Consider the following 26,997-nt stretch of genomic DNA (forward strand, 5'->3'; position numbering starts at 1 on the left):
CGTCTTAAACCAAACAGCGCGCTGCAACTCTGTATTATACACTAAAGCAGGTACAGAATGTGCTTTTGGCAAATGTGAATCAGAGTGTGTCCTCGACAGTTTTATAGAGCTCTGTTTCACATTGGCATTTTGACTTGGAATTGTTTCAAGGCGCTGCTTGTAATGGACTGCAGTGTGTAGAGGACAGTGTCCGTCTATGAAAGCTTGAGTAAGGCGCTATGTTGCGTTTGCAGCGCGACACAGGTGAATCTGGTTCGTTTGCATTTTTTTTCACATTCTTGCCCTGGAGATGAAGTTATCTGACAGAAACCAGCGCTCACACCACCACTGCTGTTTTAAATCACAGATCACAGCAGAGGCCCCAGCCGGCTGCTGAACACACTCCTCACCAGATTGTACTATATACATTGGAGACGTACATATTGTTGACGTTGCATCTCATCACATTACATCATAGACCTATGTTTTCATTCCCAGCTTAGTTATTGACATGGCCATGACATCACCCTCGTGAGCTGTCAGTTCTTCACGCTTCACATACCCCTGTCTTTTGTATTTGTGCATTTTGTGCCTGGCATTTGAATTACTTCATCAACCTATTGTGTGCCTTTATGCGTGAGCATATGTTTGCCATTAGCTGTCAGTTATGCCATGTGAGTCAGAGGCACATGAGTGTATGAGTGCAGATGTTGTTTCAGTTTGTCTTGATAGCGTCAGCTCTTTTCTCCTGGGGGGGTAGATGCCAGAGATCAGTGACTTATGCCGACAAGGGGAAGGTCAGCTCCAGGGGGTTGAGGAAAAACATCCAAAAGAAATGCTTTTGGGGTGTTTTGGCATCAACAATCGGACAATTACAGAATCTTGTCATTAGTGAATCTCAGATAAGGAAATGACAAATGGTGAAGGGTGGGGATGCTCTGGAAATGAACCCATCACTTTAACTGGAATATCTCAAAGCGATGAAACCTAAAGTGAGTCAAGTCTTCCAGAGCTTCTCCACCTCCTCTAAGATGTCACAACAAAGATTTAAGAAGATTAACCTGTTTAACAGCATTAAGTCATGGAAGGATTCACACACTGAGAAACCTGAGTTTGACAGTTTGTAGCAAAGGTGTTGTCATCACAAAGCTGTACGCTTCCTTGTGACAACGTATCCAGTCCACCTTAGCCAATACATTTCTTGTGTTCATTAAAGCAGTGTAGAGTGAAAGCGATCTGGCCTGTATCTCATTGCTTGGATGATCTTTATTTTATTGTATTTTCAGTGCTCTAGGGATTTTCTGGAAAATTTGGTGGTCAGATCCAAAAGAATTTTCATAGAAGGAAGTCGAAATCGTAGAAAAAAAATCCACTGGACCTGATACCTTAGGTTTCCTGTTTAAGATTCACTCAGGATTTTTAAATTCCTCAGTTATTCTTCTGGGGATTTTAGTCGGAGTGGCTAAAGCAGTGGTTTATTGTTTCAAGGTTGTCAAGTACTGACTGGTTTTGATTAGTTAAAGACCATGGCAGTGTTCTGTGGCAGCACTTCACAAAGTGACTTTTCAGCATTTCTCATGCAACGTGCCTGGCTTCATGTGCTTCATTGTTGCTTTTGTTATGCTTTTGTTTGTACACCCATTTATCAAATGCACAAATGTCTCTTCATGAATCTACAAACTTGACGTTCTTTCATCATTATTGCACTATTGAAATAACCAACAGCACTTGTTTTCAGTTTTGTATCTCTCCCTCAGTGCCAACCACCTCCTGTTTTGTTTCATATGGGATTTTTAACCTGAAATGGACTCTTGTTTCCCATGATTCCCTGCAGTTCTGCATCCCTCTATTCCTGTCAACAAGAGACCCAACCTGGTGGGGAAACCCAGTGACCATGGTGAGGGCAACAGTGATGGATGAACTGACCACTGAATACTGCTGCACCTTGTCCTGTATTCTGTAATTATATACACAACATCAGCCTGAAAGAAGCAATTTACTTAAACCACTCAAACTTTACTTAGATGAAAAGGTTGATGACCCCTCTTCATTCAATATGAAGCAACAGAGACTGGTTAGCTTAGCTTGGTACAAAAAGACTGGAAGTGGGTGGAGAAACGGTTAGTCTGACCTTGTCTAAACACAAGCAAACTCTATGAAGTGACCGCACATGGCCAAGAAATAGTCTTTTATAGCACCTTCCTTACTTTTTGTTAGCAAATTCTGTCTAAGGCTTTAAAGAGGAACAATGCAGGATTTGTAGCTTAACGATGCTACATTTTTACCTTAATTAAACAGCTTTGGAGTAATTGTGATGGTTTAATAAATTACTTAACTTGTTACGAGGGAGAATGGAGGCTCTCTGCTTTCCACATGCGTATCACTTACTGCGTCTCTTGGTTGAAAAACGACTTTGCAAGATCATTGCCCCCGCCCCGGTGTAACCCGTAATCTCTTGTTTATGACTGATAAGACTACACAAATTTACACGTCTTAACATCGTGCATGATATATAATGTTATCTACCGCTCTTTTGATTGATTTCTCGCTGGCTTCATTGTAAACAAATGCACATGGCCAGGATGAGGGTTAGCAAAACAGCGGAAAAAGCGACCAGACTTGCATAGTTCCTCCTTAATCAGTGAGCCGCAGAGGAACTTCTGGGTGTAACTTGTTCTGTTTGGACAGAGCCAGGCTAGCTACTTTCCTCTGTTCCTGCTTCCAATGTTTTGCTTTTTTTTTTTGTATTTTCTTGAAACATTTGACCCTTTGATGAGCTTCACTTGTTTTCCTTTTTCTTCCCTATCAAAAAGCAGCATATCTTGTGCTTAACATGTTGTTTTGTCGTCTCGATGAAACTTGCTTAAGTCTATCTTTACAGCTTTGCTACTGTGAACGCTCCCTTTTTTGTTTATTCATTCCACATGATTGTGTCAGCTTTTGTTCCACTTCACATTTTCTCACAAGGTCAAGTAAGTCTCGGCTGCAATGTCTCGACACCCTGTCAGAACTAATGTGCTCATAACTAATGCATAAAACAACATTTATCTTAACAGAACAGCTCATCTCAGCTGCCTTGTTGCTAAGGCTTTTTCTGGACCTTGCTGTTTTCTCTCGAGTCTCTCAAGTGTGTGTGTGTGTGTGTGTGTGTGCGTGTTCACGTGTGCTAATATGTGCATGGTTCTAAGCATCTGGGCATCCCTGGTCTCAGCAGATGTATTCTGGCAGACCTTTTTTCCCCCTTTAAGGAACACAAGAGATATTACTCAACAAACAATCTCTGATCTTTCAGCCGCCAGGAAAAAAGGCCACTGAGTTGCTCGGTGAAGATGGCCAGAGCAGATGGACCACAACTGTGTGTGAGACTGTGAGTCAGATGATGAGGAGGGTGAAGAACTGATCTCTTCTCCTCCTCTCTGTCCTCAGATAAACCCATGGACCTGAAACAAGGAGAGAAGGAAGCCATCTTGAAGCCATTCCCTCTGGTCACAGCCAAGCCCAAGCAGGAGCGTAGACAGCAGACAACCACCTCTACCCCGGCACTGAACAGTACGAGAAACACAACTGCTGCAGCACTGACAAAATTACAAAATTAAGCGCTAGAATATATGTGATTGGCAAAAAGATATGTATGAGAGTAAGAAGCAATGGATGCAGATTGATAATGCTCATGATCTGTTGGTGAAGAAGCTTACAGGTACAACAAGAGACGGAAAAATAACATTTTCAGTATTAAGAGTTTGACAAAAAGCCTGAGCAAAGACCACAGCAGGTGCTGGGCTTGCTGGCTGTTCCCCAGGGCCAGAGAGCTGTAAAAATGAGGACAGAGAGAGCTGCCAGGGACTGCTGGCACTTCAACCTGACCCTAACTTCTCTCCCCTGCTTCCTTTTCAGGCAGCCGTTTTGACATATATGAAAACTCCTCCATATTCAGGCCCCTGCCTGCGTCAGAGGTAGACATCATGGGCAAGAAGCGCTTTGTAGGTAAGAAATCATCTGAGTCACTTTGCCATCAGCTCTCCAGAAACTCCGCTCACCACATAACCGTGAATAAAGAAAATGGTGGCAAAGGTAGAATGTAATATAATTGAGTAACTGTTATTCTTCATTGTACCTGAACACAGCTCCCCATGTCATCTACAAGACGGACAAGGGGCCAGACGAGCCATGCTCCATCACCTCCTCTCTCGCTTATTTCCCTGATGAGGAGGGCGGCGATCAGAACGTGACCGGGCCTCCCCGTGTGCCTCCCTCCAACCTCACTGTGGTCACCGTGGAGGGCTGCCCGTCTTTTGTCATTCTTGACTGGCAGAAAACCGACAACGAGACCAGAGGTAAGGGATTCGCAAATAAAACCCAAATGTTTTCTAAAGACAGAACAAGGGTTTGCTCTCGGTTTTATGTTGGTAAGTCATCATGTTGTCATCAAGTCATCAAATTGTGCTTCAGTGCTTGGACCCTCTTAAACTAGTCCAGTTTTGTTTTTAAAAATTAGCTAATCCCTTGGAAAAATGTTTTGACAAAGTGATCACAACATGCCATACTTGATAAAGTGCTGTAATTAACATACTGCTTGTAACTAGCTTGTAACTAATCAGTAAATGGTAATATGTTATTGTTTCATAGATTTATAAAAAGCAATTTCCCCACAACACGCCTCATTTGATGAAAATTTAATTCAACAACTTGTGTATGTTGTAGCAATTTGCTAATCTATAGAGCATTTACACACAATTTCCCTACCATTAGTAAGTTGGCTTAATTCCCCATCCCCAAACTGCGTGTCCTAGCCCTCTCTGTTTAGACAGATGAGATGTAAAACAGTGTTGTTAGAAGCACCCTCAGGTTTTTCTGCCTCCTTTTTCAGAGTATGAAGTTGTGTCCACCACAAAGGGGCCACATGGAGAGGAGGTGTCCATACTGACAACCAACCAGACGCACACGGCCGTGGAGAATCTCAAACCGGAGAGCAGGTATGTGACCAATCACTTCGTCGGACAAATCATATCATGGAAAAACGGTAAAGAAGCGCCGCTGCCTTTTACAGTTTCCACCCTTTAGACTTCCACTAGGTCAGATACTCCTACTGTGCACACTTTGGAAAAGACTGCCAGGTTTACATTACTGTAAGGTTGTCTAAATAAACACTCCACTTAATGAAAACTGTATGCTTGAACTACTGGATGATTACATCAGTAGCAAGAGAGACACAGGTATAATACCGAGGAACTGTAAGTGAGCTACTTTTAAGGGTTTGTTCAGAGTCGTCTGTGCTCTTGCAGCTCGTGAATTTAAAATGGCCAAAGTGACACAAAAGCTGAGGAAATATGGGCGGAGGAGGTCACTGGGTTTTTAATTAGATCTCAGCATCTGGAGTCTCAAAACTCACCAGAACCCTCCTCTGGGCTGGGTTTGCTGTCCCAGATTTTGCCAGGACATCTGAACGCAGCACGTGGAATAACCATCAGCTCTGTGTATGTGTGTGAGAGGGAGAGAAAAAGAGAGAGAGTGAGTGACCCATAGTTAGCCGTCAGAGGAATGAAAATATGCGTCCCAGATCTGGAGCTGAGGGGAACTCAGATTAAAAAAGTTTGGTTTATTGCCTTTCTTTTTTTGCATATGTAACTCAAACTTCTTGTTCTTGATACCTATTCTGTTTCAGTTATGAATTCAAAGTCACGCCAAAGAATGAGCTGGGAACAGGACCCTCCAGTGACCCTGTGTCTTTCAGCACTGAATCAGGCAAGTTTCACACAACTCATCCAGTAACGTCACACAAGACGGACAAATCTGAAGTGTTTGCTCTGCTGGAGGAGACTGATTTGTCGCACGTTAATGCCACTGTTCGTGTTGCTAATTATGAGGCAGTGATTACATTGCTTTGAATCTCAGAGGGTGGGCTGTTAGGCAGTTGTTAGTCTAATGATTTCAACATGGCGCCGAGGTGTGACTGATTAAGACTCTAGGGTCTTGTCAGCTCACCAGATGTCCTCGGAGGCTCAGTTCTAGCAGACGTAAATCATCCACCTTGGTGATCAGAGCGCTATCAACAAAGTCAGATCTACACCAGTTGTAAAGCAGCTGACGTACGGCCCAGCATCGATCAAATGTGGTGTTTTTTAAACTCACAATAACAACATTGAGAAGGGAATGCTTTTCTCAACTGGCCTCTTATACTCATGCAATCAAAGCCCAGCCTTTTGGAAACGCATATCCTCAATCCTGTTTAATTATTGCATAATGAGTTGAGATATTTCAAGACTGCGACACTTAATGCTTTACCTTTCTCTCACATTTGTAGCGGATCCACGAGTGAGCGAACATGCTTCAGGTGACTATTGAGCTGTTTTTTTCTTTCTAATCATTGTGTATTGTTGTGAGTTTCAAATGTTGAATCACCTCCAATTTTGGATCATATTTACTCCGATGCTTTATCATAAGACTTTGTTTCTCTTGATTTCATCTCAGGCAAAGACGCCATCTGGACCCAGTTTCCATTTAAATCTGATGCCTACTCTGAATGCAGTGGAAAGCAGTATGTGAAGAGAACCTGGTACCGAAAGTTTGTAGGGATCCAGCTCTGCAACTCACTGAGATACAAGATCTACCTGAGCGACTCGCTCAATGGTAATCACACACCAAACAGCTGCTTAAGGTCCTCAGGGGCCACGAGCGAATCACAAATCACTCTGGAAAACATTACATCAATGTCAGCTATACTGGAACTTTTAGTTACATAACAGTGCATTTTTGGCACCAGTATCTGAAAGGTTTTGGTGTGCTGAGAGATTCAAATTGACCGAACACAGTGAGGAACATTTAGTAGCTACGTAGAGCTGTATTGTAGTAGTATCATCAGCACATATTTCACACTTGACATGGAATTATAGATGTTTAAATTTAAAAAAAATCTCTGAACACTTGAATGATTGTTCATTCATGTTAGCTTAAAGGTTAAAATTTTGTGTAAATCTGTCAAAGCCGACATGAAACAAGAATTCTTGGGGTAAACCTGTGCTGACAAATGAATTTAGAGTTCTGTTGCCTAAACACAAAAAGAGTCCAATCCAAGAGATTTTTTTAAATAGCCAAATACTTCAAGTTCTTAACTCTTCCAACTCTGCAGGGAAGTTCTACAACATTGGAGATCAGACGGGGCACGGCGAGGACCACTGTCAGTTTGTAGACTCCTTCCTGGATGGGCGGACCGGCACCCAGATGATGGCTGATGAGCTACCAAGCAGAAGAGGTATATTGATCCACACTGACCAATAACACAGTCATTCGGTGTCTGTCATTATGTGGGCTGATCTGTTCTTTCAGAGAAAAACACAAATTGAAGCCTCGGCAGTCACGAGTTAGATCATATCATGGCAAAAGAACAGCTGCAGCTCTTCTCACAGACCCATGTTAAACATTAAATTCTGCAGATTTTATTAGAAAAACTACTCTTGTGAGGATTAGATGAGCAGCTCGTTAAATTGTTTTATGAGCATCTCTGCGGAAACTCAGTAGAAGTTTCAAATGGTGTCAAATCAAGTGCTCCTTCAGTAACTTAAGGCGTCCCACAGGGCTCTATTCTTGGTCCTCTTTTATTCATTATATACATAAACATTATTGCTGCTCTGCAGGCTGTGATGTTCATTTCTATGCTGATGATACTGTTTTAGCTGACAGGTTCTGGTCTTCATCTGGCTGTTGTAAAGTTACTGTACTATAATTATATTTACAGTTGAACATAAACTGTAATGAATGTTCAAACTGAGCTTGGGAGAACTGGTTTTAGGTATTCTACTCCCAGTAAATGAAATGAGCTACAGTACAGGAAACATAAACTCAAATGAAAGACTGAACTTTTCCCAATGTAAATAACTCATATTTTATCTTAATTTGTGTTAATTGTCTTACACAGGTATCTCTTGAACAATGAGACTAGTTGTTTCAATAAAAGACTGACTGAATAAATATCCCTCCTGAATAAATATCATCCCCCCTCTCTTTTTCTACCAGGCTTCTACAGAGCGATGAGACAGGAACCTGTCAGCTTTGGAGAGATTGGAGGAAAGTCACATGTCACCTATGTAGGCTGGTATGAATGTGGCACACCCATACCTGGGAAGTGGTAAGACCCCACAGAGCTGTCCAGGAGGATGACTTCTTAGGCGGTGAGGAAGAAGACACCTGTCTAGGCCTGAAGGGAGATGGGCCTTTCTTTCATGTTACCATGGACACTGTAGACGGGTCTGTCTGTTTGAACGAAGCCTACTCTCTCACGTGTGAACCTCTAGGACTATTAATGTGTCACAAAACTCTAATGAGTACATTTGTAACATTGGTCTTAATTTCTCTATTTATCAAAAGTGTCACGACAGAGAAAAGAGTGCAGGAGTTTGAGTGAACCAAAATGTTGAATACGCAGTAACTGCAGAGAAAATGTTGGGAAGCTGGCTCCCAAAGTGTAATGATGTGTATGATATTATTTATCAAGGGTCTGTTATTGAATATTCTGTGTGCTTTTGAGAAAACAAAGTAAAAACTGTTCCCCGTACTTGCATGTCAGTGAGCAACACACTCTGCTCATTTGTATACAGAAAGGTGCCAATCATACTGTCATCGTACATTTGGACTTTGTAAAATACAAGTACACACAGACATGCAGAATCGACCGTCTGCTGGCCCTAAGGGATTATTAGCAGTTGCAGTTTGCACAGTATTAAACCTTTGTTCATATATGTATATGGTGTGAAATACAGTATGTGTACCAGAAGTCACAGGTAGTTTGATACATTACATAGGTAAAAGATAAACATGTTTTAGCCACATTATTGGTCCACTGTTTCTATGGGGTCATTGAGAAAGAAAGACATTTTGTATTTTTCATGCCCAGGCAGTCCTATATTTTATAAAAGAATATATATATATATGTGTGTAAAGATAGAAATAAATAAACTGAGCTTCAATGTGGAAATGACATAGTCAAATCACATAATTTATGTTTTTGTGTTCAAACCTACTTCAAAGTGTACATAAAGCTTTAAATCAATGGAGAGAAATTGTCAGGGTTTTTCCACATCTGTCATGACTGCAGTTGTTTTTAATGCACCATGTATGTTTCCAGCAATAAATCTTGTTTTTATATTTACTGATATTCATTTCCAATTGACTTCAGTGTTTTTATGGCAAATTAAAGGTTTAACATTATGGGGAATTACACTTGTTTGCTTTCCTACCAAAAGTTAGTTAAGATGATAGATTTGTGATGAAGTCTAGCTCTGTCAACAAAATTGTTGATTTATTGTTTTTTTTTTAATGCGCACAAAAACGAAGTATAAATAAAAACCACAATTCACAAGTTACCAAGAAATAGTCCAATACATGAGCCTTCTCAAAACAGCAGTTTTTTTTTTACCTCAGACTAAAATGAACAAAATACACCTGATTAGTGATTTATCAGGTTATCAGTGATTGATTGTACTGATAGGTGAGTTTTATCACCTTTGGACAGAGCTAAGCCAACAAACTGTGCAGCCTCTAATTTATCTAGGAACTAAGAAAACATATTTTCATTATAAATACATCTCTGACAGTTATATTCTTTAATGATTGAACAATTATTTGGTGTATTAGATCCCAGATAAGTCTGAGCAAAACATTTGCTTAATCCCTGAAACTCAAGTTTACATGTTCAAATTTCTTTGTTATTCTCTCCCTCCCCCAATGCCGAAATGACCATCATATATCAGTGGGGAAATGAGAGACATAACATTTGAGCTGATTTATCAGTTAATGGAATTGTTGGGTTTCTTTTCTTCTTCTTTTTTTGTCAGTTGTCATGAGTCAGATAAATCCCCTAATACCGTGCCGACTAACTTTATTGATGCAGCAGACCATTTACAGTGCACAGACTCATCTAAAACAGTGATTTCACTTTGGCACAGGCCAGGTGGAGAGTTGCTACACACACACACATACACACACTTCTCTGAATTATCTTTAATAAACCCTGTGCGAGTAATTCCTCGCACTCAGTGAGACAGTTTGACACGAAAAGACCAACCACACGCTCCCATGCCACATGTCCCAGCCAACCACAACCCACAGGCAGGAAAACAAAATGGGAATACCAGCATTACCACACTTTTCCAAATTCATGTGGGGGGAAGAGAGAGAAGCCAAACTTAACTGAGACATGAACTCAGAAACCACATAGAAAGACAGAGAGGGTGTTAAGAGAAAGACGGTAAGACCACAGTTGCCAAGAGCAACACAAAACAAAAAGATTAATAATAATAAAAAAGGGAACTCCAACTGGGTCTCAATCATTTATTAGGTTCAAGAAAAAAATGTTACAGTTTATACATAAACAACTAATCTCACTTGAAGGTGGAATTTGATTTGATATATTAGTAAAAACCAGTGATAAGAGAAAAAGAGAGGAATAGCAAGCTGTACTGGAGGTGATATAACTAGCTAAAGAAAAGAAGCCATCTTCATTACACTGGGATCTACACCTCCCACAAGCCGTCACTTAGCTAGTGTTCCCAACACGGGGCAGTTTCATTGACACATTAATACCGACATGGTGGTAAAACTGATCAAATAAAGAAAAATAAACAAAAACAACCAAGGGGTAACTCTTCATTTTAGTGTCTTATAAACGCATCTATGTATGGTACACACAACTCACCACAACTTGGCTGAGGTGTTTGTCACAAATGCGGAACGTGAACGCCGGCCGATCTCACTCGCAAAATGAAGTGTTACCACGGAAATAGGACGATAAAACAAACAGTTTGTGCAACAGCCTGTTTTGGTCTCCCAGGTGTGTGCATACAGACTGGTTACAGGTTCACAACGACAGGTACGAGAGGGCAGGCAGAGCAGACGAGAGGTGGCGACGTGGGGGGGAGAGGGGGCCCGGGGGGCAAGACAGGAGGGGATCGGACAGCGAGGGGCCAGAACAGAGCGGTGTGTTCAAGAGACAGCGTACAAACACTAACCATCAGACTGGGGCGGGAGGGGGCTGCTTGTTTTATATTTGGACTTGATATTTGTATCAGAGGGGCGGGGTCAGGAGGAGGAGGGAGGAGGAAGGGAGGGAGGGAGGGGAGGGGGTGGGTGGGTAGGTACAGCAGTAAAACCATGTTTCCTGCATCCACTCCAAACAGCTGGAGCCACATAGAGGGGGAGGGGGGAGGGGTTTGAGGGTGGGGGGGATGTGTGAGGATCAGTGATCAGCAGCTGTCCTCCTTTTACCGGTATCCAGGGCCTGGCTGAGTGTAGCCCTGACCGTAAGGGGGGCGGTTACGGGCGTATGGGTTGGCGGCGCCCGGTGGGGGGGTGCCGCCGGGGGGCGCGGTGTATCCCGGGCGGGGCTGGTACCCGGCGCCGGGCTGGGAGCTGGGCGGCAGGCTGTAGTTAGCGGGCTGAGAGGCCTGGGAGGTATAGTTTTGGGGAGGGAAGGCTCCTGGTGGATACTGCTGGGCTGCCTGCGACGGGTGGGGCTGCTGCTGGCCGCCTTGGAAACCCGGGGTCGGGGCCTGGCCGGGGGCGGGGGCCTGGGAGGAGGGAGGGGCGTAGTTCTGAAACTGCTGCTGCTGCGGCTGAGGCTGAGGCTGTGGCGGACCGGGCTGAGGGGCTCCGGGCTGAGGGCTGTATCCTGCTGAGATACGGAGGGAGAGAAGAAGTGTGTTTAATTCACTCAAAAGATAACCGAGGATCCACTGGTAACCCTTTAATTTACAGGCCGCTAATTATGTGATAATGCCAAGAAATAACAATTAACTGCGTAGTAATGTCAAGAAATAGCCTCTAGAAATAACGGTCAATTTCATAGTAATGTCATGTTTTTCATAAATGCAAAAGATTACACATGCTTTTCATGCTTTGAATTTTTTGGGAAAGGCCCGAATTTTTCTCCACCAAGCCCTTGCGAATGACCATTATTTCTGGGCTATTTCTACGCAATCAATTGTTATTTCTTGGCTATATTTGTCGACATCACTACTGTATGAAATTGACCGTTATTTCTAGGCTATTTCTAGACATTGTGACGCAATTACTTATTATTTCTTGACATTATCAGATAATTAGTGGCCTGTCAAATAAAAGGGTTACCAATCCACTTAACTCAACAGAAGCTACCTGTCTCCTTTTTTTTTTTTTACAGCCTGAACATTTTTGCTCTTACCAGGATACTGCTGCATACCGTACTGCTGCTGCGGCGGGGCACCTGGCTGCTGAGGCGGGTATCCACCTGGAGCCTGGTACTGCTGGTACACCTGACCTGAAGACACAAGGACAAGCACAAATCAATAAAAAAATTAATCGCCCATCGCCACTTTTTAGACAAGATTGAATGCACTTTGACACTTGGTGACACGTCACACATGAGTCTCCATCGGGCCAGATCACAAATCAGAATCTAGTCCATCATATTTCTCAGCCAACATGCAAATCACATTGAGAGCCATCGCCAGCAATACACAAGAGGAAGAACAGTTTGTATCTTAAGCTGGTTACATTCATAAGTTTGTTATTAGTTAGCTGAAGTTAGCCAAACACATCCCACATGATTCCCATTAATGGACGACAAGCCTTCACAGACTCTCGGAGATCAGATGAACGCTGCCACAGCTCAGTGTGTCTTCTAAACGACGGCATGTGTTGAAACCCAAAGCAGCTTATAGTCGACTAATTGGGCCTTAATTTCAAGTGTAACTGTTGTTCCCATTATCACAAAGTAGCCTCGAGGTCTACATCCCAGTTCACCCAGTTTCAACATCTGGCAGTGGACTGAACAGCAAATCCATCTTGAACGCTTTTCAGGTTGCATTTTTGAGATCAGATAGCCATCCAGGCCGCCCAAGAAACACAAAGTGACTGAGCGTAAAGAGGGGGGGGATTGTGTCTTCACAGACATACCTGAACATCTGGAGAGAATAACACACAACTGCCTCAATGAAAACAGCTGCAACCACTTCGATAGTGTCTGGTGCCAAAAGAGCCGGTGCCCACAGAAATCTTCAACAGCACATTTCTCAGGCACCTGCGCCCTCTGAGCCAATTCTTGCTGCAGATGTATACACACATACATATGTACATACTGCATCTGACACATGCGTCCACCGCCGAGGGCGGAGAGACGTTCACGTGATGTCCGAGGCAGATTTTCCTGCGTCAGGACGAGACCTTGTCCTTCGCAGCGCCAGACATGTCTAAGTCTTCAGACAGCGACTTCCTGTTGTACTTTTATAAACGATGATTTCACCAGTCCACCCTGCCTACGTGCACATGTGGAGGATCGTCCCACTCGTGTGCCTTAAATAGCATTTCTTCAAAAGGCTTCGAAATATCCAAGGACGTCTGCAGCATCCGTTAAACGTATTACCCACCTCTCAATAGAACGACTGTAATCAGTCTTTTGCTTGACAGTGATGCCAATGAGCAAGGTTTTTTTTTTCATGTTTCAAAAACATGAAAACTTATTTTCCTTATTATTTTAATTTGCTCATCAAGTTTTCCATTGACCGTCTGAGTGTTCAGCAAACATGCAAAGACCTGGCACACTTGTGTTCTCCCTTAATGAGGCCTGAATCGTGCTCCCAAATCTCCTGCCTGGCATATAAATTGGAGTGATGAAACATGCAAAGTACAAAGAGAGAAGGCAATAATGAAAGAGGGCTGGGCCTGGGTTCACAGATTTTTCAAGCACGGGTAAAACTGTGCACTCTTTGGGAGGGCCGATACTGTAGTGACAGTCAGGCCTGGATGGGGGTATAAGAGTGAAACTGAAGGACTTTGAACTCCCATTAAGCTTTTCTGTCCTTTCAAGGAACTTCAGTGCATCCAAAAATGGAAGAAAACTCTTTTGTTTTGTATTCACTGGTTCATAATTCAGTAGAAGAAACAACGTTATTCACTTCATCTGTGAATGGTCATAATGTTGTGGCTCATTGGTCTATATTTATTTCAGTGTGCCAATATAAAGTCATTATCTCATAAGAATGCTGCATGTCAAGGTCTGGGCTGTGTTAGATCGTAGGTTTGGATGTGGCTGCATTGGATACGGTCAGAAATGGGAAGCTGGTAATGCTGCGTTCAATTTAACTCGTAAGTCTGAGCTGGGAATGACGTCAGAGCCGAGTTCCAGTCACGAGTTGGTAACAAGTAGTGGTTGGAATCACCAGAGGCCCTGTGATACAATATCATCACGATACTTGTGTCTCAATACGATATTATTGCCATATTAAAAATACTGCGATATGCTGTGATATATTCGCTTTTTCAACTGCAAATGATGTCTGCAATTAAAAACGTTGTTAATATCTGTTTTTTTCCAATAAGATACACTTTGTCTGTTCAGATCGATACTTGGCGATTACTTGAGCAACAAAAAAAAGCAACAGCTTTGTTGTTGTTAACATTGTTGGCTAACAACAGCCAAGACACCATGCCATAGCTTGGGCGTGAATGCAACACAACAACGTTTTTGGGTACGACCAATGAAATTACACAAAAACTACACTGAGTGGCTAATAAACAGTGAAATGTGCAGCTTTTATTCACTGTTGATGCACAGAGCAGCCATCTTGGATTGCAAGCTCTGGGGTTATTGAAGTTTGTCCGAGTTTCCAAGCTGGAACTTGGACTTCTTATGACGTAGCCGACTGGGAACTCAGAAAATCCGACTTCCGAGTCGAAACGCAACACACCAAAAGACCTGAGCGACTCAGACATAAGGTCAAAACCTCTACTATGGCCAGACGGTGAGGTTGGAGCGTCTCCAAAACAACACACAGTCCAAGCAGCTTAGGCTCATTGTTGCAGAAATCAAGCGGTAGTTTAAATGCTCAGGGAGACACTTGACAACTAAATATTTAGCTAGAAACGGTGTTACCTCCTTGGTGTCTTTTTATAAGCTCTGAAGTGATGTGGCAACCATCTGTTATCTTACTGACAGCACCTTTAACATGCTCTTTATTGTGCGAAGAGGCATGTGTGTGAAACTGGCTTCTTCTCCTGTTCTCCCCGCTCTGTAATCCATCATAGGCGTTATGTAAGAGTGACAGAGGGATGTGAGGCTGCAAGGCCTCTTTGGCCTGGGAGTTCACTTCATTCCAGCGGATCCAAAAGGTTCAGCTATTGGGGATCAAGATATTTAAGACAGTGTTGCTCCGCGTCAGGAGATGAAACCCCGAGCTGTGCTGATCTGAGTGCATGCCTTGTGAAGGCGTCATGAGAATATGGCCTTATTTTTCAATAAACATTTCACACCAAACACACATCTGCCCATCTGATAAAGAGCCTCACGCGAATGTCTAAGCTGCTGCTGCTTCGTACACGTGTTTACAGTTTTGTTCCTGCACTTATGTAAATTACTGCCAAGGGGTCCATCAGCGTCTGAGAGACAACGGGTTGAAATCTTTACCATCTGCTTATGGATCTTGTTAGCGGCATTCTTACGGTCACAAGTAATCTAAGCTTGCATTACAAGGGAGCCTCAGGCTTGCTTTAAAAGGCCACGAATGCTCAGCTGGTGTCTAATCTCATATACTGGAATTACCTTTTGTAAAAAATCGACTGGCTGTTCTGCCTCCAGGTTGTCATACTGACAAACAGTCTGCAACCACGGACAGGAATAACGCAAGGAAAGGGGGGGGGGGTGAGGGGCTGGGGCAGGATCTGGTTTAATGTGTTAGTGTGCCAACCATCTGCAGCCTCAGGAGTAAGAAAAGAGATGGAGAAGGGAAACGGTAAAAGAGGGACCAGTACGGGGAGGACAATATGTTCATTGTCCACTGTCAGGCCCAGGATTTATCTAACAACCTGCCCTGAGATTACGAGACGGAAACTAAGAGAAGCTGCCAATGTGTGGTGACGATGCCTGACTGAACTCAGTGGGTTCAAAGTTAACATGCTCAACTTCTGCAGCGCTAACACTTCATCACACAGGGACATTTTTCACTTGTACTATAACTTGCAGACGGTGGATGTGTCAGTTTTTTAACTGGGGGTGTCCTGATCCAATGGGTTTTTTTTGCCTCTGTCTTCATCTGTCTCCTTTATTACTGGATATCAGCTGATACTGATATTACTATTTACTCAACTGTTGAATATATCTGACATATTACACCACTAGCAGTGGTCTTAATCTGAAACAAGCCCAGGTCCTGTTTAGAAATGATTCATATGATATGAATAAAAGTTAATCAGCTTAATCCTCTCAGTGATTTTTTTTTAATGCTTAAAACTTTTCTCAGTTGAATCAGACTATGTCATCGTCTTACAACTGACCTTTGCAGCTTCTGATCCCGTGCATTTGGCTTAAATTATCTGGTAGTTTATGAGTTATTTTGACTTCAAATTTAATTTAAAAAAAAAAATCTGCCTGACACCAATTTGGAATCCAAATTGTTTATTTTCCTCCTAAACATGCATATTTTTTGTTACTGAGGATCATGATTTCAGTTTATATAATATAAAAAATAGACATGACAAGAGGTTGCACACAAACATCACAGAGCACGAGACGCACTGTAATGAGCAACTTGAAACTATTACTCAAAAATAACTATTCTACAAAAACATTCATGTCGTTTGCAGCAGTATGCTAACCCTGCCAATATTATAACCGTGCAGAGGTTGGACTGATCGTGAGACCTCCATGATGACACGGCCGCATCGACCACACCAGAGTCAAACATGAAATCAGAAAGAACAAGTTGCTTATTAGACAACAACGTCTCTGGTTTCTCCCTGTCCTCGTGTTATGGAAGGAACAGAGAACCATGACCAGCTTTCTGCTGAGCTGGATGTTTGTGTGCAACACGCTGCGTTGCTGGCTAACCCCGTGACAGAGGAGTCTTCCTTCTGGACCGACTAAACAGTGTGTTTTTAGCTCCATGGATAGACCCAATTCTAACCAGGCCAAACCACAAACCACCAGAGAAACAGAAGTAGTCATAGCACATGTGTGCTGACTTTCAGCGTTGCAGGTGTGACTGCTCTCAGAGCGAGTTACAGCTCTCGGACGGTGCAACATGAGGCATCTTTCTTTTTGCCCCCAGTGGCTTTCACATTCATCTGGACCAGATCACAGACTGAAAACAATCCAATCTGCGTATAGCAATGTGGTAAACTATTTAAATACAAGAGGCTTCACCTTTATGGCTGCACCTGCCTGGGCCTTTCCTGACAAAGGGAAAACAGGCCAGAGAAATCCCTATAGTTAAATGCTTGTGAAAGGAATAAGATTTTTTTTTTTTTTTTTTTAAGTACATGGCACATTGGCACTGTGCTGAGAAAATTGAGTAAAATAAGCCATGTTTGTTTTTGCCAAGACTGCCTGATCCTTTTTTATCATTTATCTTTATCTAAGGTTTTGGTTTGGCACCAACACTTCGGTGTTAAAATCTGCACACGGGGGAGAGCTGTGATAAGGTCTGCGCTGAGTAAGATAAAGGCTAAGTCCATGGATACGCCATGTTTACATAGTGTTGATTAAGAGTCCACCATAGTCCACTCAGGATAATTTCTCATCTAATGAAACATGCTGCCTCAACAAGAATGGATGTGAGCACCAAAAAAGGTAACAAGCGTACAGTACATGCCACTCTGAATCTGTTAGCCACATTAGTCAATGTAAATCAGTTCACAAAGATCCCAGGCTTATATTCTTCCCATGAATCATTTAACCTCAATTTGATCTTTTGATTACAATTATATGCAGCATTTTGTCAATTTCTTTTGTGTATTTCACTTAATCTAATCAGTTAAGGATGGCCGGCAGGATGAAAGTAATACTTTCTGTTTTCCCAATGAGAAATAAACAGAAGGTTAATTTAATTTAATCAGCACAGCTAAATAAACAATGTAAGTATAGTCTGTCACTCCGATCTCAGTCATTACATGTAACTGAGCTACACATGGACCCAAGTAGACCAGAGAAGAGTGGCATGACTGAAGAAAGCTGAACTCACATTGTTACTGAATATACTAAAGAAAGAAAGAAAAAACTCCAAAAAGAAAGAAAGATTCACTTCAGAAAGAAGGATTTGAAGTATCTACATGAGCACAGTTTACACAGGCCTGAACTATGAAAACGACAGTATTAAAGAACCAATACTGCTGAAAATATTAACTATCTGGCCTGTAAACCAAGTGAGACCGGCTAAACGTACCATGACAATATTTCTAGGTTTACAGGAATCCAGCATGAACTACTCTTTGGAAAACAAATAACCTTGGATCAGTATTTTAGGTCAACGTGTTCAAACCGTCCTGCTCAACAGGGGGTCATAATTAACAAGGCTACTTTGGTGGGAGTGTTGGATAAACATCCCATATAACAGCACAACATATGCAACTGTTTAGCCACCCACACTGCGGGGTCTCCGACTCCCGTGGTCATTAGGACATTAAGCCTTTTTACACACTTTATATCACACTCATATATATTTGCCTCGGAGTGCGCCAAGGTTTTTGAGCCGACCTATAGTATAGGCTGCGTTACATAAGACACATACACATGACGTCTTGTCTGTGGACATCTGTTGTGTGTAAAAAAAAACGTCTTACCGTCCATGCCAGCTGGGGGCGGCTGCTGTACTCCAGGGTAGGGAGCCTGTGGCTGGGGGGGCACTCCTGGCTGAGGGGCTGCAGATGAGGAGGAGGCGATGCTGTCAGGGGTTCCTGAGCGCTCCTCCGGGGCAACGGCTGCGGGAGCTACTCAGGTTAACACAGAAATGGGAAAGACATGAAGACGTGTGGCCGTGGACGCCTTAAAGGACAGATATAAGCTGCCTGAAACTAAACAAATACATACATGTGAAAAAAATAGGAACATCCCTATTCAACATGTACGAACCAGGAAACTGTTCATCCTCTAAAATGAACAAAACCACAAGGAAAATGTAGCTTTTTTCTTTCACTTCTTCAACAACAATGTCAAAAAATGTGATGAATGTAATATTCCTCTGTGGAAAAGTCAGCAGACCTTTGGCCTTGGACAGTAGGATAGCCGATTTCAAATCCCCACAGAGCATTTCAATGGGATGAAATCTGAGCTTCGACCAGGCCATTACATAACGCTTCATTTCTTTCCTTTTTTTTCTCCAGCTATTCCCTGGCTGGATTTGTTTGTGTGCTCAGGATTATTGTCCTGTTTTAAAAAAAAAAAGAAGCCTCTTTCGGTTCAACTTCAAATTTCGGACAGATGGCTTCCCATTATCCTCAAGCAGTCTTTGTTTTGACGAAGACTTCATAGGTGAATCAGTGAATCCAACCTGCCCGGTCCCTGAGGCAGGAACTGTTGTTGCTGTAGCCAAACAACTATCTTTGATTCATCTGTCCAAAGCAGATTATTCCAAAAAAGCCTGGCCTGGTCTTTACCTGTAAGTTTAGTCTTGCTCTAATGTTATTTTTGGACAGCAACGACTTTCTCCTGGCACGCCTCCTGCACTGGTCAAATTTGTGTAATCTCTTCCTGATGGTAGACGCATGCACTTTGACACCAGTCACCTGCAGACCCTGTGATCAAACTGTGCTTCATACCATCAGATCTTTGGGCTGAATTTGCCAAAGTCGTGGACAACCTGACAATCATTTGAAATCTATGCCAACTGCAGATGATTATGCATTCGGCAGGATGATTTATTTCAAATAATTTGCAGATCTTTTTAAATCTAAGGCCAAACTCATCCACAACCTTTTTTTCCCCTGAAGGATTTTAAAGATCTTGGCGTGATGACCCCATAATCAAGGAGAACACCAGATCCTAGTTACCAAATGTCTAAATATGGTTTCAAATTTGTTGAAAAACAAAAAAAAAAAGTCAACAATTTCCATGGGTTGAAATTATTTTTTTTCACAAAAGAGACAAAAAACTTTTGATCTCTGATATTGGACATTGTGTACTACCTTGGGCCTGGTCCTCGCTCAAGCCGAAAGCAGAGATGACATTCTTGCTGACCTCGTCCTGGTTTTTTAATGGGTCGAAGGCTGACATGCTAGCTGCGCTGACAGGAGTGGCCTGTTTCAATGTGGGGTCTGCTGCCATGACTTTTCCTTCACGTACATCCAGTGATTCTGAAAACAACAACAACCAGACACATGTTTAAAAAACCAGCAGAAATAATGCATGTATCATCATATATCAACAACAGACTTGTTATTATGAACAAAACATGTAGTACAAAAGGCAAACTAACTAAACCACATCCCTGTTTATGAATAATAAACTTACTTTTATACTTGTATATCATATTACACTGTAATGTGGCAGCAATGTTCCTCATATAAATGCTCTGGTCAGTCATGATGACAAGGGAAGGGCTTATGTTTGCTCTTGCTGCGGTGTATGTGTGTGGGTTGAGTGACCACAAACAAAATGGGACTAGTATGTCTGCAGTATAATACAATAGACAAATGTAATGTACAATTCCATACAAATCTACATAAGAAAAAGAGATTGCATCTTATAAATGGTCTCAGTCTGGTGCCAGTGTCCGTGTGGGATACAGATTTTACAAGCATGGCAGTGAGTATGTGAAATATGAACAAATGTTGCTCGTTATGGAGGCCGCGCAGGGCCCATCAGCAGGATTAAGAGATTTAACACAAGGTTTGCAATGAAAAAAAAAAATAGAAATCAAATCACAGTTGGCTGTATGACTGTGTTTGTGCACATCTGCCAGAACCCAATAGGGCATAATGCTTGTTGTGGACCCTAGAGGTTAAGCCTGTCATTTGTGCTTCTCATCAATAAACTGAAATTATGAGTTTTATGTTAAAAGAATTCAGAGCAGTTGTGCACACAGCTGCTGTAGGAATGACTGCAAATGATGCAAGAAAGTGCAATATGTGTAACCGTACTAGTGCTGCCCATGCAAGCACACTTACCACTGTCCGGTGCTGTGGCAGCCAGGCCGGGTTCTGTGGGAGGCTCCAGGCTGTCCAGGAGATTGTTGACTTTATTCCTGAGCTCAATGAGCTCCCTACGCAGGTACTTCACCTGACTGGACTCCAAAGGCCGCGGCTGACCATTCACTGCAGACGGCAAGGCGGAGGGAAAGGAACCGTGTGAGCAAATCAAACAAATCCTTAATATTTATTTGGAGAGTGTGGTTTAGCAAAGTCAAACATTTCTCAATTTCAGCACAAGCCAACACCATCTGTGTGTTAGTCCTCAAGGAGGATGATAGATAGCACCTGAGCACTGATTGCTTTTACAGAATACAACACTCCTCTGGTCCATACCTTTATTAATGGGAAAATTTTGTGCATCACTGAATCTGGATCTCATTTAATACGATCATTTCCTACTTGGGACAGTTTTGTCTTGAACTTGAACCACTTGTTGACATGGATCATGGTCTCCAACTGAGTTACAACCATGAGCTCCTAGGAATTTCTGGGTAAGACTGTACAAAACATGTCAACAGCTTAGCAGATGGAAAGAAACCACGAGAGCGCTGAACATACAGACCGATGACACGAGTAAGTGTTTGAAGGAGCCTCAAAACTGAGGATATACTGCTGCCCACAGAGAGGCACGTCGTCTACTACTGGAAATATGTTCCCGGTGAATAGTGATTAATGAGGAAGAGGGCTGTCGTTAAAGGAGCTCATTAGTTAATGAAGAAAAACTACAGAACTGTAACATACAGCAACATCTGTATAACGTAAAACCTTCTGGAGTTCATTGGTCTGGAAAAGCTGTTTAATTCAACACTAAGCATGTGCACATTATGAATAATCTGTCCAAATTCTGTTAGCTCCTCATTCAGAAGACCTGGGATTACAGGGATCATCCATCACATGGTCGACTTCACAAAGACATTCATGACAGCAGCCGGGCTGACGGAGGGACGGGGCGCTTCATCGTCGTCATCACCGCAACCACCGCCACCGCCACCACCACCACACCCTGCCTGCCAGTGAGGCATTTAACCAACAATAGAGCTGGGAACACTGGGCACAAGCACGCTGCTGTATCATCCAGCTTGTTTTTCAGGCCGTATGTGTTGATTTTACCTCGTGTTAAGACACGTTTATCGAGACAACAATCGTGCTAAAGCAAACCAAACTTCTTCAGAACTATCAACTCCACATAACCTGCACCAAATGGGTCGTCTTAACTACTTTCAACCTTTATTTTCCGCCATTCTAAATCGATTAGGGAGCGAAAATTTCTATTGCCGAAGAATGAATGCAACAATAGAGGACCCCAGACATTCCTGTCTCACACAAGGTTCTCTGTTTGGGTGGATAATGTTGAACAGAGATCCACGGGGTCATGAGGTACTGAGCTGAACCACAGGCTGCCATGGAGAGTCCAGCCACGCTCGCTTTTCTCTGAATCTCAACACATGTCTGAGGATATCATATCCACGTGAAGTCATGCCATGTGATGATGAGCCAGCACTCAGCTTTGATTGGGAGGAAGTAAAATACTTTTTTCCCTCTTTTATTAAAAGAAGAAATAAATATATTTTACAGCACCCCTGGCTAATAATAGCAGCGAGGGGAGAACAGTCTGACTATGAGAAGAGCGCAGGAACCAGCATCATGTTGTCATTACAAATTCTATTATTAAATTTCCATGATGCCACGGTGTGTTATGGTTTTGAGACAAGTTCTTTTTCACAGCTGACAGCAATATTCTGTAGACTTGTAAAGTTGGGCTTTGTTTATGTCTCTATTCCTCATACAGGTTAAATGTCTACCACAAGTTTATGTCCTTGCAGGAAAGACAAAACCCTGAGACACTGCACTGTCTATCCAACAGCTAAACACTGGGATGGCTGTGGAGGAGGAAGAGCAGGACGTCCACTAACTAAAGTGTCCTTAGGCTAGATACTTGATCAATAACACTAAAAAAAAAAAAAATCACTGTGTATAAGTGCAGTCCATTTCCATTAATGTATTACTGACTTTAAATGAATAACATTTACAGGAAATAGAATAATTCATGAGCATTAACAAAAACATGTGTAACGTAGAAGTGGCCTGCCAGGAGACATCAGCAGTGAAAGCATCAAGTTGAATTTTGACATTTACTGAAACAAAACAATCCCAGATGTAATATCTGATCAGTAAAATCCAATTAATGACATCCAATATTCTTCTAACTTTGTGTATCTGAGTATCTGCCATCTTTTATTATATGAGCATATTTTCTGTTAAGTCTTTATTTTTTTCTTTTTGACAAATTCAAACAAGGACCATACTAAGCAATAGTATTTCTTATACGCAGTTGTTGTTGTTGTTTATGTTTGGAAATAATCACATTTTCAAAATCCACTCTTTACGTACTCAGCTGTATATCGCAAATAGTTGATGGGGTCCTGGTTTTTAGTGCAAGCACATTTCTTATTCCAATGTAATCATCATCATCAATTATACACTATAGATTAAACAATGCACTGTATGTGACCAGTCTTATACTGTAAAAACCCTTCAATTTTGAACACAAATTTGATGCAACATCTTGCAGACAGAACAGAACAGGTTTGAGCCTGATCAGTTAGGGTGAGGCCTGCTGGCTGTTTGGATAATGTAATTAATTCTTTTCATAAACCTACAAGTCACACTACTTTACTGAAACGACTGTGGGCAAAGCAGGGTTGATGCATATCTAAAATTAGAACAAAGATCTTTTGTCTATATATCTTCAGCCTTCAGTCTCGTATTTGTTTGCTGAGCCAGTGCTAAGAGACGTAAAGAAATTCCACCCAAAACTAGTCAGAGAGCAGTGCAGCAGGCAACTTCCAGTGGGACAGTGAAGGGCTGAGGTTTGTTGTCTGAAACTAAACTGGACTGCCCTCCAGTGACTGGTTGCTGTAACAGCTGATGTGAAACATCTTGGTTCACAGTTCACATGGAAAAGCACCATTATATGATTACAGACTTTCAACTGAACCGACTTGAATTTCCATTTCCTCTTGGCAAAATTCCTGTGCATCACTTTGTGACACTCTTATAAAGTGGCGACAGAAAGCAAAGGAAAAGCTTTAACATCTTACCGAACAAAGTCAGTTTGAGTATTCTACTGCACTGGATGGCGAAGGAGAGGTCAGAGCTGTCGAAGATGGTGATGAGGTCGTCATCTACAATAATGGAAAAGAGATCAGATGATTCAATATACTGGAAATTTTACAGAAACTATTCTTTCAGCAACTTTTTCGGGGGAATTTTGGACAGTTTTAGTATCATAAAAGTACATGACAATTTACAATACATAAAATCGCCTGAGAAAAACACATCTTATTTTACCCTTGAGACTAATTGGGACCAGTTAGTCTGTGGTCTGACTCACCTTCATCCTTGTATTTTATGGTAACCTCGTCGTTACTCTGCAGCTTGCCCCTGAAGACACGCTGCATCATCAGCACCAGCTCGTCGTAGGTGATGTCTTCATTATGGATAGGGATGCGTCTGATGTCGTCACCCAGCTGGGCTTTAATGATCAGCTTCCCACTCAGGTCCAGCTGGCCGTTCATGGTGCCGTCTGACCTGTTCTGCTCCCACCACTGAAAAGAGTCGGAGGAGGAGATGTTGTAAAAATAACAAGCCAAACAACTTGCCTCTTCCCTTCTGTCCTTCCTTAGTGTCACTTTATCTGTCACATTTGTTGTGTAAATAAATACAGACATACACTATGCTAAGAAGAGTGAATATAAATCATTAGAGAATTATAACAACATGCTAAATAAAGTTATTTTTTGCATTTTGGTTTTGGCTACCATATCACATGATTTGCATGATCCTCAGCTGAACTCACTTCCCAGATTCAGGAGACAGGATGGATAGAGGAAAAAAATAACCATTGCATGCGCCAAACTTGTCAGTGCAGTAAAGTAAAATAAAACAACTGGAAAGTCTTCACAGACTGTTTTTATGTAATAGAGCCTTGCGTGTCTTGCAATTTCAATTAAAAGCTGCACCATCACACAGACTAAACAATGGCTATGACTCTGTTGTTTTCATTACATGTGCATGGACATTTTAAGATTAAATATATTATTGTCAATATGGTTCTCTAGTAGTGTAAAAACAAAACAATGCATGTAACAACCTTGGAGATCTTTAGGAATCTCCTGATATAACTTTATGTTTCCCATTATTTGGTAATATAAACAAACAGCTCATCCAGTCTAAGAACCTGGTTTATAAAAGTGTACTACAACACCAAACAACAATATTAATATCCTCATAATTACATGTATTTGTCATTAAAGACACATTGAGGCCTTGGTCTGTGTAAGTGGGTTAACAGGTCAGGGGACACGGCTGCTGTGAGAGTTGTTATTCATGATTTAATTGTGGTTGTTTCTTCATCAAGGATAATGCGATTGTGATGAGATTAGCAACTCATCTGTACTGATCTTTATTGTCTTGCTTCAAGGCACTTCATGATGATTACTAGGTGAAAGAGCAAACCCGCCCTTTACCTTAAACCTGTCTCCATCGGTATCTTTAACTCCATTAGTAATTTTCACTTTGAGGGTCTAAGGGTCAAAAATTACCCCGTGAGGTGGCAAAGGCAACTCTGTGCCATTGTGGATCTCCTTGTACAGTATAGACTTTGACCCAAATAAAAAACCTGGTCAGATAAAGAGGGTCAAAGCTTTTCAACCAAGCTGAGTGAATCTTTCAGAAAAAAAACTGTAATGTGATCATTTTGACATCAGATCAGTACAAACAGAGCGGATTTTATTGCTTCACATGCAATCAGAGACCTACATTTTTTTTTTTTTTAGTCTGTGGTGATCCAACATGTCTCTCACGACATGACTGTGTACTAACTGTCACCAGCTGGATTAACAAACCAACGTTACCTGCTCATGATCTGGATCCGGGGCTGAACAATTTACTACTGACTGTGAATTTAATTCCAGAAAACACTGCGGCTTTGCCTGTCCCTCCTACTAGCCAGATGAATAATTGGCTGGATGCTAGGGATTGTCTGGTGGCTAACATTTAGCATACACTTGTATTAAATGAGGACAACACTAACACTAACAACAACAACAACAACCAGTATGCACCGGTACTGACTCCTCCACACTACATATATAGATAGACATCATCATTAAAGCGCAAGTCATCTGTCAGTGGCCCATTGACAAACAGTGTCCTACTAACTGCTAACATTTACTAGGCCATTTCAACAATACACTGTCATTGTTAACGATATAAACCAGGCATATTGACTTATACTGCTAATATATTCAATTTGTCATTGAAGATTTGTATGAGTTGGAGTAAAATAAAATACGTCGGGAAAAAACGATTTCCTGTGTAACTTTTAATACTATATCTCCTTTCAATGTGCAGTCAGGGCTACATAAGCTAACATATGTATTCTTGGCTAAGTAAGGTTGAAACTGCACTGTCTTTTTTAAATAACAGTGAATTAGTCACAGGTTTTTGTCGCTAACTTCCCACAAAACGGGTTTTACACCTGTTTTGGTTGGGCGAGTTAGCTTAGCATTAGCATTAGCTCCTTACATTAGTCAGCTAACGGCACAGGGGGGAAAAAACTGCGGAGTGGTTCAAACTAAATGACAACACCGCTAGAATCAAAACACAAGAAAGTCCTTCACCTGAATCAGACGACTTGACCACGCTGTATTTCACAGGTTTTGCCCCCAAAACCGTGAAAATCAACTCTGTGTTAGCTCGGCTCTAGCCAGACCCGGGCCAGCAGCAGCATCAGGAAGTGTCCTCGAGACTGTCAACGTCACGCCAGCCAGTACGTGACGTGGCATTCACGGTGCGCAGCCGCACAGCGTCTGGACCTGGACAAAGTGCGCTGGCTGTGTGGACTCAATGACACATCTAATTGCTAAAGATACATTGGCATGCAAAAGTTTGGCCAAAATGTTATGTTGATGTAAACAAGTCACCCGAAGTAAGCTGTAATTTTTTTTCCGTTTCAAAAATGATCTCCAAAAGGCATAAAGTTAAACATGAAACACTCTTTTGCAACATGTCAGTGTAGGGTGAAGTCAG

General features: G+C 42.0%; 2 protein-coding genes across 22 annotated transcripts in view; one reads left to right on the forward strand and one right to left on the reverse strand.

Moving 5' to 3' along the window:
• The window catches only part of abi3bpa (ABI family, member 3 (NESH) binding protein a), a 28,781-nt gene extending 19,660 nt beyond the window's left edge, over positions 1 to 9,121 (forward strand). For 16 of the 18 annotated variants that reach the window (XM_085766406.1, XM_085766407.1, XM_085766410.1 and 13 more), the window contains 10 exons: positions 1,814 to 1,876; positions 3,406 to 3,528; positions 3,874 to 3,963; positions 4,104 to 4,313; positions 4,847 to 4,952; positions 5,642 to 5,721; positions 6,281 to 6,310; positions 6,448 to 6,606; positions 7,106 to 7,228; positions 7,990 to 9,121. In XM_085766406.1, coding sequence (XP_085622532.1) covers positions 1,814 to 1,876; positions 3,406 to 3,528; positions 3,874 to 3,963; positions 4,104 to 4,313; positions 4,847 to 4,952; positions 5,642 to 5,721; positions 6,281 to 6,310; positions 6,448 to 6,606; positions 7,106 to 7,228; positions 7,990 to 8,105 — 1,100 coding nt within the window. In that variant the 3' untranslated portion in view covers positions 8,106 to 9,121. The remainder of the gene's footprint in view (positions 1 to 1,813; positions 1,877 to 3,405; positions 3,529 to 3,873; positions 3,964 to 4,103; positions 4,314 to 4,846; positions 4,953 to 5,641; positions 5,722 to 6,280; positions 6,311 to 6,447; positions 6,607 to 7,105; positions 7,229 to 7,989) is intronic. The other 2 variants (XR_015034673.1, XR_015034674.1) reach the window with 1 other exon arrangement.
• A 1,167-nt stretch (positions 9,122 to 10,288) lies between these two features.
• On the reverse strand, positions 10,289 to 26,734 carry tfg (trafficking from ER to golgi regulator). 4 transcript variants are annotated; one of them, XM_085766162.1, is made up of 8 exons: positions 26,589 to 26,734; positions 24,299 to 24,512; positions 24,006 to 24,089; positions 20,881 to 21,027; positions 19,900 to 20,067; positions 18,559 to 18,705; positions 12,188 to 12,265; positions 10,289 to 11,638 (listed from the first exon to the last, which is right to left on the reverse strand). In XM_085766162.1, exons 2-8 carry the CDS (start codon positions 24,480 to 24,482, stop codon positions 11,232 to 11,234), a joined length of 1,215 nt encoding a protein of 404 aa, XP_085622288.1. In that variant the 5' UTR covers positions 24,483 to 24,512; positions 26,589 to 26,734; the 3' UTR covers positions 10,289 to 11,231. The 4 variants fall into 4 exon arrangements, with proteins under 4 accessions (XP_085622288.1, XP_085622287.1, XP_085622286.1 ...); XM_085766161.1 differs by having other exon boundaries at positions 10,289 to 11,641; XM_085766160.1 differs by having other exon boundaries at positions 12,170 to 12,265.
• Positions 26,735 to 26,997: the final 263 nt, after the last annotated feature.

Source organism: Trachurus japonicus, chromosome 21 (assembly GCF_045865225.1).
Source record: "Trachurus japonicus isolate A0001 chromosome 21, Traja_1.0".
In the NCBI taxonomy this organism is placed as follows: domain Eukaryota; kingdom Metazoa; phylum Chordata; class Actinopteri; order Carangiformes; family Carangidae; genus Trachurus; species Trachurus japonicus.

Coding starts and splice junctions, on each gene's coding strand:
- tfg (XM_085766159.1), bottom strand. CDS start 24,482: ATGAACGGCCAGCTGGACCTGAGTGGGAAGCTGATCATTAAAGCCCAG. Junction 18,706..19,899: donor GAGCGAGGACCAGGCCCAAG/GTAGTACACAAT, acceptor TAACCTGAGTAG/CTCCCGCAGCCGTTGCCCCG. Junction 12,266..18,558: donor GCCCCCAGCTGGCATGGACG/GTAAGACGTTTT, acceptor TTGTGTCTTCAG/GTCAGGTGTACCAGCAGTAC.